At 38.0% G+C, this 13,291-nt stretch overlaps 1 protein-coding gene across 1 annotated transcript in view; it reads right to left on the bottom strand.

Annotated features, from left to right (window-relative positions):
• Nucleotides 1-5,380: 5,380 nt before the first annotated feature.
• EML5 (EMAP like 5) overlaps nt 5,381-13,291 on the bottom strand; it is a 110,727-nt gene continuing 102,816 nt past the window's right edge. Inside the window, exons 40-44 of the mRNA XM_055715104.1 lie at nt 12,894-13,056; nt 11,906-12,009; nt 10,064-10,217; nt 9,187-9,287; nt 5,381-8,886 (exon numbers count right to left, since the gene is read on the bottom strand). Coding sequence (XP_055571079.1) covers nt 8,850-8,886; nt 9,187-9,287; nt 10,064-10,217; nt 11,906-12,009; nt 12,894-13,056 — 559 coding nt within the window. The 3' untranslated portion in view covers nt 5,381-8,849. The remainder of the gene's footprint in view (nt 8,887-9,186; nt 9,288-10,063; nt 10,218-11,905; nt 12,010-12,893; nt 13,057-13,291) is intronic.

Genomic DNA, 13,291 nt, shown 5'->3' with positions numbered 1-13,291 from the left:
GGTATGCTTCGTAATTACCTCATTTGAGAAAGTTCCTGGGACTTAAATTGCAAAAAATAATGCCAGGAGGTGTTTAAGTGGTATTATAATGATAAAAAGTGGTCAGCAGTAACATAAATGCACTTTTTTATTAAATCTTTCATGTCTTTTGGGGAACTACATTTTCACAAAAATATACAAAATAATTTCTTTTTACAAATATTTACATTTGATATCAGAAAACAATGTTAGCTACATATTTTAAACTGAAATTTGACAAATATAGTATTGAATTCTGAAACATAACACTCCAGGAAAGTAGTTTTAGGTCTTTTTGTGAAATAAAGTACTCAAAGTTCATATTCAAATTTAAAAAAATCTTAATTAATGCAAAAATCTGACATTTAATTATATATATGTGTACTTTAAACAAACATACAACATTGTTACAGGGATTAGATGTTCATGGTGGAAACCAAAATGGAGTACACTTAAAACCATGATCCTTATTACAGTAATACATGACCATACCTTTGGACTAGTTTAATATATATTTTTTTTTTCCTTTTTTCTTTCTTTTTTTTTCCTTTTTTTTTTTTTTGTTAAAGCAAGAGGGATTATCTGACACACTCATAATGAAACACAACAAATCTGAACAGACAACTGGATTTTAAGCTTAAAGAACTACAGTAAAATATTTTCCTAAGGTGACCTTACGGGGAGTGGAGGAGGAGAGGGTGTGTTCTTGTGTTGCACGGAGCAATGCTGAAATGGATTTCCAGATGAAAGGCTGCAAGTTACAGTATTTTTCTATAGAATTTTCCAATGCCTTCATTAGCTGTCCCTTTCTGAAATAGCTGCCACCATTCCCTTTCAGTGTGAGATGACAACATAATCATTTGTAAGGGCAGCAGAAAACTCATACTACCCCCATTGCAGAATATCAACAGCTTTGATGTTTTATAACCTACCATACAATGCTTAGCATAAGGCAAGCTGCTGCTTTTTCTCTGCTAAAAAAAAAAAAAAGTGAATAAACCAAGCCACAAAGCTAAATGTATTTTCAAAGGGAATGGTTCTAATGCATTTACTTAGATTGTTACATTATTTTAAGTGATCATTGTTGTCTTGAGTGTGTTCTTATATGAAATTTTACATTAAAAATGCATTAACTTTCTTCACAAATCAGTAATGCAGCTTTTCCATTACTTAATACAATATGCTGTATACCCATAACTGAACTAAAAAGCATAAACAAAGCTTATAATTACCAGATACTACTTTTTGTTTAAAAAAAGCTATTTTGCACCTAAACCCACAACACAATGATAAGTTAGTAGCAATTAAAGGAAAAATAGACCAGAAAGGTGGAAAAGTACTACCCAACAGCACCAACATTTCACAAAAGTACATAAAAGCTTTTTTTTTTTTTTTTTTTCTTTCATGCAATTTGTGCCTGTGTTCATGCTTGGAGTTTCTTTAGAAAGTATATTTATGTGTTAAATTCCTAAAGAATACAGTACAGTGCATGTCCTGGGTGGTATTGGTATTTGGAAAAATCATAGCGTTATGGCAGTACCATCTACAGCTCCATAGCTGAACATCACATACTCAGATGTTAAGTAACATGCTGGAAAAATGTATTTAACTGCTTTGCTGCTTGGGAAGAATGAATATCCTGTTTGTTACCTGCTGGGCACGGAGAGATCCTCCCTCCTCCCCAATGTCAAGAATTTGCAACTAAATAAGTTAACATAATAATGCTTTGTATTGGCTTCATATTGTACATCACTACAGTAACAGTAAAGCTGTGGGTGAAGCTGGCTGACCTCTCACAGCCACTACACTTGAAAAAATACTTATTTGGGGGTTGGGAGTGGGGGAGCTGGGTTAAGGGCTCCTGTGGGAAGGCGGTGGGGGAAGGCAAGAAGAGTAATGGCAAAAGCTAATGAGTGAGTATTTGGAGGATATTACATGAATAACTTTGATTTCCCCAAAAGGCTTACAATCCTGCAGAAGACTGAAACTAAACCACCCCTACGACCTCCCTCTTTCAGAACCCACCAATGCCATACTTGTTTCAGTAATCCACATTTTTTCCTTAAGCACTTGTCTCCTGCCTGAGCCTCACTGAGACCAGCCGAAGGCAGCACTAGCTTTATGAAAGCTGCAGTTACATGCAAGGATGGGATAGCAGCAGTTGTCCCCTGCGAAAGAGGAATTCATCTTAGAAATACTGGTAAAGCACTAATGACCTTAATCCTCTCGTTTAAAACACCTGTCATGTTGGGCCCACTTACGCAGGTGGGTACAACTAGCTGCCTTCTAAGAACATACAACGGTGTGAATCAGGCACACCTAGAACGAACATGACAATAATTTTGGGGATATCTTTTAAGAAACAAAAAGAGTCTGAGATTTGTTGGTGGCTGTTTTTTGTTTTCTGGTTTTTGTTTAAATAAGCTTTCACATGACATCTGTGCTCGAACCGAGCAAGATACGTACTACTAAGGGCAGTAAGGCCAAAATAACTTTGTAGGGTCTTGACGTTATCCCACAACAAGCAACAGAAACTCAGGAAACTCACATTTTGGCTTTTGGAAGAGAAATCCAAACCAACCAAGCGATAAAAACATTCTGCATCTCATGTCTCAGACTCAACCATCCTCTAGCAGGTGGAGAAGCATCAATCCAGCTATCTGTGCACAAATTTTACTTTTCTTACAAAGAGTTGCTACAGGTAAAAGTCCAGTTCAGTTGTCTTAAGCGGCACCTGTAATGAGTTTGGATTTTTTTCACATAAAGTTTACTTTACATTAAGTCAGCTATTTCCTTCTTTTGTAACGGTTTATTACAGGATAAAATCAAGAACTTTACTAATTTATTTCTACTCGTATGAATTCATAGGCCTACGTATTTGGAGGCCTAAGGCAAGGACCCACCAAAGGAAAATTCAGCTCCGGTATGATTTGAATTGCCCTCTCCAGATACCTGTCTCCATCACACCTTGAATTAAATGGAATAAATAGAGGCTGTAGCTTTAATGTCTGTCATCTTAAATGTTGTGCATGTCTGGGAACAGAACTGGTGAATAATGCTCAACAGCAAAGAAACGAAAGAGGCCATAATTGATACAGCTTGGCTATGAAGTTTTCTGAATTGTAACATTTCTTTGGTTTAATATTTTTTGTTTAAAGAACGCATTTAAGCTCAGCTGCACAGGAAACTAAAATACGGATAAATCAGAAGAGGCCTATTAAAACAATCCGTGTTTGGTTTCTGTGTGGAAGATGAGTAGCATTTTAAAATACATCCTTACACTCTTACCTGAGCTCTCAGTACTACACAGCATTTTTGTATTTACAGTATTTTCTTTGTTACCGACATGCACACACTCCCACAGCAGTTTATCTGTGTTAGCTGCTGTACTTCAGCACTAAATAGTTGTCTCATAGGTGTGGAAGTGGAAAGAGCAATGAAAGGGAGCAGCTGCGTCTTCCCAAAACCAGACCGAACAAAGTTGCCTGCAGCCTTTCCTTGAGCACCCTACTGCTCTCCGGTCCCTAAACTCCACAACCAGCCACTGAATACTTCCCATTTGAAATGGTATTTGCCAGAAATAGGTATGAACTCACCACCCACCCGCACCTGTGCTGGTTCTTTGGTTCTGCCTTTGCCCATTTATGAGCATTCCTTCCTGTTTCCCTTTATTTTCCTTCTCCTTTTCTTTGGGCTTAAATTTACTGGTTTCCTGTTACTGTTTCCTCCATCCTATGTTCCATAATTTCAAAAAGAAGGGGAAATTATGAGAATTGCCTACTGTCACTGTGGACAGACCTTAACACATTTTTTTCCCCTGTCGTTTTCTTTCACACTAGTGGGGAAAAGGGAACACAAGTTTCATGTCCTTTTTTTCTCCACCCCCTGCCTGCCCTGTCTCCCCCCTGCAAGAAAAAGTGAATTAGTTGGTTTGCTGGATTAACAGTTAACAAAAAACCAGATCGCAGTTCTGACTGGTATGCGGTTGGTAACCTGAGAAGGGTATGGCGAGTGGTTACCTGTTCTAGCATCAAGTAGACTGGAGAACCGCCCCCCCCAAACCCACCTGCTAATTTTTTGATTTTGGCAAGAAAACCTATTGTGGCTTTTATGCATATTATTTTCTGAAATGAGCTATGCAGAGTTTGAGTCTGAAGTCAAAGTTAATTGAAGAGCAGAAGCTGGAGACAACTGAAGAAACAGGCTTGGTCTAACCACACCACAGTGGCTGTGTAAAGAATGCAGAGCAGGCTTTGGCAAGCTCACGTATCTGTCCACATGAGTGAAAACTGAATGGTGCTATACACTTTAGGAAAACAGCAGACTGTGAGGAAGCGTAAGAAAACCATGAGAACAAAAGAATATAAAATGCAATACAACTAGTGACATAAAATCACCGATGTGGCAATTTATTTTGTGACTTGCAACCTTACTTCCCTTTCTGTAGAGTCTACAGGACAATTGACTTTGTCCAAAACACCGACAAGATAACATTTGCCCATAGCTTATGCTAACAGAATTTTAAAAAAATAAAATCTTTAAAGATTAAGGCTTGTCACATCTGTGACACTGATAGTGACACAGGGCAACGTACCTTTGCCCATGTAAGAACTGTACTTGAAACCAAGATCCTTCGTTTGTCACACTACTACGCCATGTGCAGCAAGTCCAATAAGGGACTCCAATGAGTAAGTCTAGAGTGAAATCAATGTGCAAGTGAAGACCTGAGCACTGCTGGGTGCAATCAAGAAAGCAGGTGAGGTGCTGCACAGGCGGACACTCAGGGCTTGCTGAAAGCAGGGCACTGCTTGCCTTGGGAAACTCGCATGTCAAATAGTGGGTTCAGGCAGCAGCTGAGAGAAGTGGATAACAGTTTTAAACTAAGCCCCTCCGGAATGCTATCAAAGTCTGCTCCCGATATTAAAGTCCTTTATTTTGATCTAGTTTCCAGATCCAGGAGATCACTTGTCCGCAATCTGTCTGCTTTCTGATGGTACAATTCCAGGTCAGTATTAACCCGATTTGTAGGAAGTTCAGAATTATTCTGAAATAAATCTTGCTAATATCGAAACTCTGATATTGAGCAAAGTCAGAAGTTGCTCCAAACGTGTAACTTTCCTTCAGTTGTCAACAAGTGATAAAGAAGCCTTAATTTTCTGAAATGCTTTATCTTTGGTTTTACACCATCTCTTGCCTTCTCTATTAAAGTCAGAAAGTCATATACAATGACTGCCTCCTTCAGAATAAAAAGATGATTTCAGGTCTAAAAGATTCAATACATTTGGCTAATTTGTTCTCACTGACCTAACCTTAACTGTGTTCCTCAGTTCCTGCACTACAGCAATTTTCAGATCTAAATGTGTTTAATTTTTGTTTGCTCCTAGGAGCTGGACTTTCCTTCTCTCCTTTTTTTTTTTCTAAGCACATTTAAATAGCTTTCAAGGGACATTTATTTAAGTGAAATGTCATTTTGCTTTTATCAAATCAGTTCTCCAGTTTATTTCTTATATTATAGAACATATTGCTGACTCTAAAGATCCCAAAGATGCACATTTGCTGCCAGCCAGAAGAAGAGTTAGACAATTAAGCTGAAGAGCAAAATCAAAATCATCCACTATGAGTGATTAAATTATACAAAGAGCTTTTGCCTCCGCTTCTCTGGTGCTTCCTCCAGCTTCAGACAGAGCCCTCCTGCCCGCATTTCTTCTCTCTGATGCTTCCAAACAAAAGGCTGTCACTAGTTCTTCCACATTCCAACTTCTTCCCTGACCTATCCTATGGGGTTGTGTCATCTTCTGGCTTTTCTGCTGAGCAACCAGCCACGAGCTCCCACTGCCTACCTAAACAGGCAGTCTGTTCCCGTGCCTCAAGCACGGGTGGCAACAATTAGCAAGTTACTACAGTAGTATTTAATGTAAACAGCGAATGAGGCACAGTAACAAGCACCATCACAGGCAAAAAGACCAAAAACCCCACGAAGTTGTCATCTTTAACCATGCCTACAGCCAGCTGTTCTTTTCAGCAGAGAATTGCAGCTTGTCCTACAAAAATTGTACTCATGATAAAACCTGCAACTGAGACTACTCACTCCTGTCTTCAATGTTCATGACCTTTCCCAGCTGGCTGACCCCATTTTACCGGGCAAACCACTGAGCAGTTTGCCAGGGAAAATACTAGCTACCAGTACTGGCTGCAGGAGAAGGAACAAGGCTGGTAGTTTTGTTTTTAAAGAGCTCCTCAGCTTCCAGCTCCCATCCCAGCCCTTAATGGCAGCGGTGAGGTTTGGAAGAGAGCGAAGAAGCAGGGAGATCCGGAGGCTCAGACTTGCGCACTGCAGCTATCAGCCTTGCCCCGCCGAGGGCAGCCCCGCTGCAACCTGCCCAGCAGCTCCTCTGGTACTTCACCGCTGGTGTGGCGTTTGAGATTCCTCAGGGCAAAAGCACCACGGACAAGTTATCAGTGGAGAGGCACACCATTAATTAAGGGGGTAGGGAGAGGGAGGAGAAGAGGACATGACCAGTGATGGGGATCCGAGGAACAAACCTCTTCATAGCCCACATACCTCCTTCATTGGGGGAAGTCCTACAGAAGATCAGGAGGCTGCGAGACACTGAGCCTAGGATTTTGAGGGGAAAACTCAGAGGCAGAAAAATACGGACTTTGATCTGGCAGTCTGAGTACAACACGCTATGAGGGAGCTCTTAACAGCCATCCGACTTGAACAGATGAAAGGCAACTTAAAAATAGAGGCAGGACAAATCTTCCTTCCAAGTCAAGAAGTCCTGCACAGATGTGTTTAATAGGGATAGAATCACAGCTATAGCGTAGCATACTGCAGCTAATTTCTCTGGCATAGATAAGATTTAAATGCCAGATACTAATTTTCATATGAAACAGGCAGGCAACAAAGTTATGAGACGGATCAGGTCTAATCTCAGTTCTCATATGCTGCTCCCCTAAAGTCAAAAACATTACCAGCAAGATCTGCCTGTACACTCGTGACCGAATGCACAGAGTTTTTGCTCCTGTGGAATAGCAGCTGCATGACTGGCAAGGCTTTGCTAAGAACCACCACGCTGAGAAACCTGACAATCGTTTAGTTCTTCAACTTATTTAAAATAAATATTTGTTATAGCTTGATGTATAAAATATATTATCTAAGACTGTTGGATAACTAGCTTTGTATAGCACATAACAAGGATTTTTGGACCTAGGAGAGCATGGAAGTCTGGCTTCCATGAACTTTTCTCCCCCTTCTATACACAGGCCCTCCCATCCCTCCTTAAGTGATACAAGAGAACATGAGAGGTGAGTCATATCAAAGCCTACTGACTGACCTAAACAAATGCCACTGTTAAAGTGATGCTGGCTTACACAGAGAAAAAGAGCTTTATGTTCACAGCAGAATGTCCTTATGAGAGTAGTGCCGATAATTTGTGACTTCGGCTTCCCTTCTATGCTGCACGAAAATTAACTGCACCGATTAAAAAACAGGTTCAGTCTGTAATGCATCTCTACGACATGACTTAGACAAACAGCTGATGTAATCTTCCTCACTTGTACCCAAAATACAGCTTTGTTCAGGTTTTCATTATCACTGAAATGTTTTTTCAACTTTGAGTCTTAGTTATGTTGCAAGATAGAATAAATGCACTTACGCCAGAGGTGACAGCAGGTCCATTTAAAGAAGCATATGATTGGACATTTTTTACAATCATGAGAGAAATCCAAGTAGAGACCTCTCCCGGCTAGTCTTAACTCTGTTAAAAAGTTCAAATGTACAAAATATAATGTCTGGAAAGTTTATATTTTCTCTGAATCCCCCCTACGATGCTGAGAAAATAAAATCAATTCATATTGCTATGAAATTCTATTTTTGCAACTGGTGACATCCCAAGCTTTATCGATTACCAAGACTATAAAACCCTCACCCTAGTCCACATTTCCAGCATAGAGGCTAACAGCCCAGTCAAGTAACACAGCAATTATCTCTCTTCCACTAAGAATACTTCTATTCACAAGGCAAAAATTGGAGTTAGACTTTTAGGTTGTGGGGCAAGGCACTCGCAAAGTGAGCAAATCTATTTTTGCTCACAGAACTAATTTAATGTTTAAGTGCAACAAAAACACTAAATTAGCCATGAAGATCATGCATATCCAACGGCTTTCACCAGACATGACTGTGACCCAGGCCTCTAAATACAGAAATATTTCAGTTCTAAGGAATCAGCTCTCATTTTCTGGTTCACCAAATGATGTTTCCTTTTGACCAGTCATAGAAATATAATTTCTACTATAATAATTAAATTTATTAAAATACTATATATTTAAGAGTTAATATATGGTTTCTTTCAGTAATAAAATACGGAATACTCTTTTTTTTTTTTTTTTTTTTTTTTTCTCCCCATGATATTCAGACCCCAAAATGTAAAGGAGAAACATTCATGCTGAAAATAGATCAATGTACAGCACTAGGTCAGAAATAACATCTCTTGATCAAAACCCCAGGATCTTACTGTGAAACTGTACATTGATTAACAATTCACTTTTTCCTTTTCTCCACATATTTAATTTTCAACATCTGGCAGTGAATGAAATACAAACCCGGATTATCCGATAACGAAGCAAATCTAACTGCCTCTGTGTATTTGTTGTAGTCCATCCTTCTGACCAAATCTAGATGCTTGTCTTTCAGAGACAGATTGCTCTGTGTCTTGGATCAGCACCATTTCTTAAGCATGCAGGGCACAGCAGGATGTCACATTGCAATCCTGGGTATTTCATGCCTGGTACTTCATGCAGTGTCCTCTTTGCAAGTCTCCATGTCTCTCTCAATGAGGCATATGCACACATTTCCAAACAAATAAGCTGTGTTTTCAAAAAGATAGTAAAAATGCGATATAAGATTACAATATTGTTAAAAGAAAAATTTCAGTTAAAAGTAGGATGGTCTGAATACAGACAAACATTTTAATTTATTAAATCTTAACAATTCGTACTAACATCCAGGCTGTTTATTTTGTTGCAAATACCCATTTCTTTATATACAAACAGAAAAACAAGCACACAGATAAAAAGATGAAATCTCTGAACTTGAGCTTTATACTGTTATGGACTGCCCATGTCCACTGCTGTGTACTTTTTGACAATAATGGAAAGGATACATACCTGCAGTCATCCCCTCCAGCACTGACCACGTATCTATCTCCACTTGTAAATCGAATATTAGTTAAGTGGGCAGAGTGACCTAAAAATCGTTTGTGTTTTGCCTGAAAAAAACCACAATAATAATATGAGAGAGTATAGATAGCCTGTGTCCTCCTAAATCAAACAAGGCATGCATGTTTTTTATCTACCTTGTTATTGCATCATGTATTTACACCACTCAGAATGCTACATAGGTTTTCAAACATGAAAGATCCCTTGAAGGGGAACTGCTATTGAGCTGCAATGCAGGTTAAATTGCCACGAAATGAGACAGCACCTGCAAACTGGGAACAATGCTCAAGCTAACACAATAAAATGAGCTGTATCTTGTCACATGATTAACCTCTAAATTTTGTGTAAAATTCCTACCACTGAAAAAATTATTTCCATTATAAGTAAGCAGCTTACAATGTGCAGTCTTAAATCCTGAAAATTAACAGTGCTACTGTTAGCCAAAAATCTGTAAACTCTTCATCCATGGAAATACACAGATGGGACTAAAATTACCAGCTGTCCTCCTCATCTGTCAAGTGGAGACTGGAGATGTGGATAAATAAAACTAAGGACTCTGGGATTTTCGGTATGAAGGCACTATGCTAATACAGACTGGCAGATGATACTAACACCTACAAGAGCTTATAGCAAGAGCTACTGCTCAAAATGGTAGGGAAACTCCGAGGTGAAGCATGCTTATGAGACTACAGAGCTAAAGTTCCGTAGATGCACTAAAAAGCTACAAATTTAAAGAAGGAAGTATTTCCATCATACGTCTTCTAGAGAAAAAATACAAGACCATAATACCAACAGTACTTGTAACGATGCAAAAACAGGTTCTTACAAATTTTTCAGGACATGGAAAGTCAAACAGTTTGACCATGCCAAAATCATCTCCTGTTACAAGATTGATTCCCGAGTGAGAGACACAGGCACAGTTTACATCAGCTTTTTCAGCATGCCTGGACCAGATTCCAATTACTTCATCCCCTAGCACACTGAAACAGAAGAGCAAGAGATTCTTTTGAAAACTACAGCAAACACAATAGAGTCAGGAAATAGCAGCTTCATATTGTAACTGGTTTTGTAAAAATGTAATTCTTACATTTTACTCTTACACATACACATCTCATATAGGTTTTACTATGTAATTAATTTTTGTATCATTCCATAATTGCTTCTGAAACTGATTCAGTGATATAATTCCCCAATTAACATGGCCCATGACAACACGAAGAAGCAGAGGTGAAATCAGTAGTACTAATCCTGTCCAGTAAAGCACTTGCCGAAAAAAAAAAAAAAAAAAAAAAAAAGACAATTAAAAATAGAATGTCACACCATAACCAATAGATGAGTAAGTTTCAGCTTTTGGAAAACAAAAACTTGTATATTCTCATTATAACTATGTTTTATTGATTCCGTAATATTTTCGTATCAATGAGATGAAAAGTTTGAGTCCAGTGAATATTCTTCATTATAATGAAACTGAGAGAAATTGTCCCTAACAGAAACCATAATAATCTTAAGATTCCAAAACACAAATTTATAGAAGACTTCCTTTGCAAAGCCTTGTGAAAAGTTGCTGTTTATTCAGCTCTGCCTGCAATGTATATGCATACTTCCGAGAATACACAGAAACAAGCATTTTATCATTTGTTAACAGGTGAATGATTTGGGAATTTTTCTATGATTATTTCCCCTCAAATCAGAGCACAGTACACTACATTCGGAAAGCAATGATTTACTTCAGGCATACTCAACTGCGTCAGAAAACACAGGTTTCTTGTTTTCATATCAAAGAGATGACAAAAATGGATTAACCAAACAGAAAACAGAAAGCTAGCAAAATGAGTTTTTCAGAGCGCTTTGAAAAGCTTGTAGTTTTAGTCATGTCTTGCAGCAAATACTCAGGATTATTATTTTTTAAGCCGTTCATATGTGGAAAACTTTCAAGCATTTATTCTGCATTTTTGTCTGAGTGTACTGATCAGGACGATAATTGAAAGCAGGCAAAGGAGCCTAAAGTAACGCACAAGAAATCAGATTTGCATGGAATATAAAATAAATTATTTAAATGTGAAATAAAAGTAAAATATGGTATCATTCTTCATGTAATTTCTAAGTCTATTTTGAATTAAATAAATAACTTTAAGGTATTTTAAAGTACTTCTGTACACCTTTTAATATGCAAATATTAATAGCAACTTTAATATATAGATACCGTTAGTATAACAGTGTAAATAAAACTTGAATTATCACAATCTTGTATTGTCTTTTCATGTTTTGATTTTTTAATTTCCCCTGTACTCTTATCCCTGAATTGCTGTTTTAAAGCAAATAGTGCAGTATCCAAGTAATTTGCACAGTGCAATGAAAAACTACTGAGGCTGCTGCTAAAGATACACCACAGGAAGCTAGAGATACAGAGGAAACTGGAAGACACACATTAGAGAGATCAGTTTTTACCAGACATCCTCACCAGTCAAACAAGTCATGTTCTACCAAGGGAATCTGCTATGTACTGCCTTTGGCTGTACTGTACTTACCTGATCTGTGGCCAGAGCAGGTGGGTGCGTTAAAAGAAAATATCTGACTGAATGAAGGGATGAAATATGTTCTTAAACACTAGGTGCTTCTCCTGGAAGTTACAAGTGTTTTGACAGGTGTAAACGTGTGAATCATTTACCTTGTCCAAGTAGCCCATGTTATTCTGTCAATCACAGCCTGGTCCACAAGCTGTTTTCCTGAAGGCACTTCATAGACTTGCCTTTTGTAAGACCCGGTTGAGACCTTTGAGATGACCGCAGAAAAATCAGAATACATGAACTCGTTTGAAAAAATGAAAATATCATTATAAAGGAATCTGAAAAGCATTTTCTTGATAGTTATTTTTACTCTGTAAGCAAGTTAGCCATGAATAAAACTTGCTCAATGAGTTGAAAATTCTCACAAATCTATACAAACATAAAGCAACCGAAAGCGTAAGAGATCTTAAAATAATTAATAAAAAAATAACTGAAACATCTCATGTTTTGCACATATTATTTTTATATATATATATTGTATTAGTGTGTATATGTGTGCGTATAAATAAATAAGGAAAAATAAACTCCTGTCTTTAAAACTGACACGGCCTGCAGATGCTGATTTGATAGTTTTTGTTGATTTGAAGCTTATTTCTCCTCCCACATCTGAACAAAACATAGAAAGCAAAAGTATGCCTACTTTATTTTGATTTTAGGAAATGTCTTGAGCCCTGTGGATGGCAGTTGTAACACCACTATTTTGGAGCTGCTCCACAAAGGCTAGCACTGAAACTGTTTGTAATGCTACCATTCCGGTCAGAGATACGAAGAATTCACAAGTGTCTGGGGTGTACAGAACAACAGACTGTACTCCTTTCTCTTTTAAGATCAGCATCACAGAAGTACAAAGGCACGGAGAGACATTACAGTGATTTTGAAATCTGTTTCTTGTTTCTACGCTTATTTCTTGTATTTAATATTCAGGGTAACTATTATTGCCATCCACTTATAACAACAACAAAGTAACAGTCTAGTGAGAGCAACCTACTACTCCAACGAATTGTAACAGTTGTCCAAGAAGAATACTTGCAGAATATCTGTCAGGAGCACGTTCTCCACTCAGTATTTTGAACAATTAATGACCGATACCTGGAGATAAGAGCTGTCTGCAGAGAAGTCCATCTGGATCACAAAACTTGGGATATCTTTGCAATAGCTGACTCGATTTAGCGTGGGACCCAAAGTCAGATCATAAAAGTCCACTGCATTCTCACTGGAACCAACTGCTAAGTAACGAGAATCCGGGCTAAACCTGAACAGATAAAAGGCTTTTATGAACAAAAGTTGGCACTTACAACAGATTCTAATATTTGAGAAGCATGAGTAAATTTGCAATTCAAATATCTGCTATCCAGAACTAAAGAGAGAGAGGTAGACTATTTCATCTGCTAAACAAACAGCTTTTGAAACAAAATTTTCAGAGAAGGTACATACAGTAGAATGTGACGAGAATTTTGGTACAGCTGTCACATGTAAGTGAACTGGGA

This window comes from Falco cherrug, chromosome 7 (genome assembly GCF_023634085.1).
Source record: "Falco cherrug isolate bFalChe1 chromosome 7, bFalChe1.pri, whole genome shotgun sequence".
NCBI classification, from domain to species: domain Eukaryota; kingdom Metazoa; phylum Chordata; class Aves; order Falconiformes; family Falconidae; genus Falco; species Falco cherrug.
Note: the sequence above shows the minus strand (reverse complement) of the source record. Positions and strands in the feature narration are given on the sequence as shown.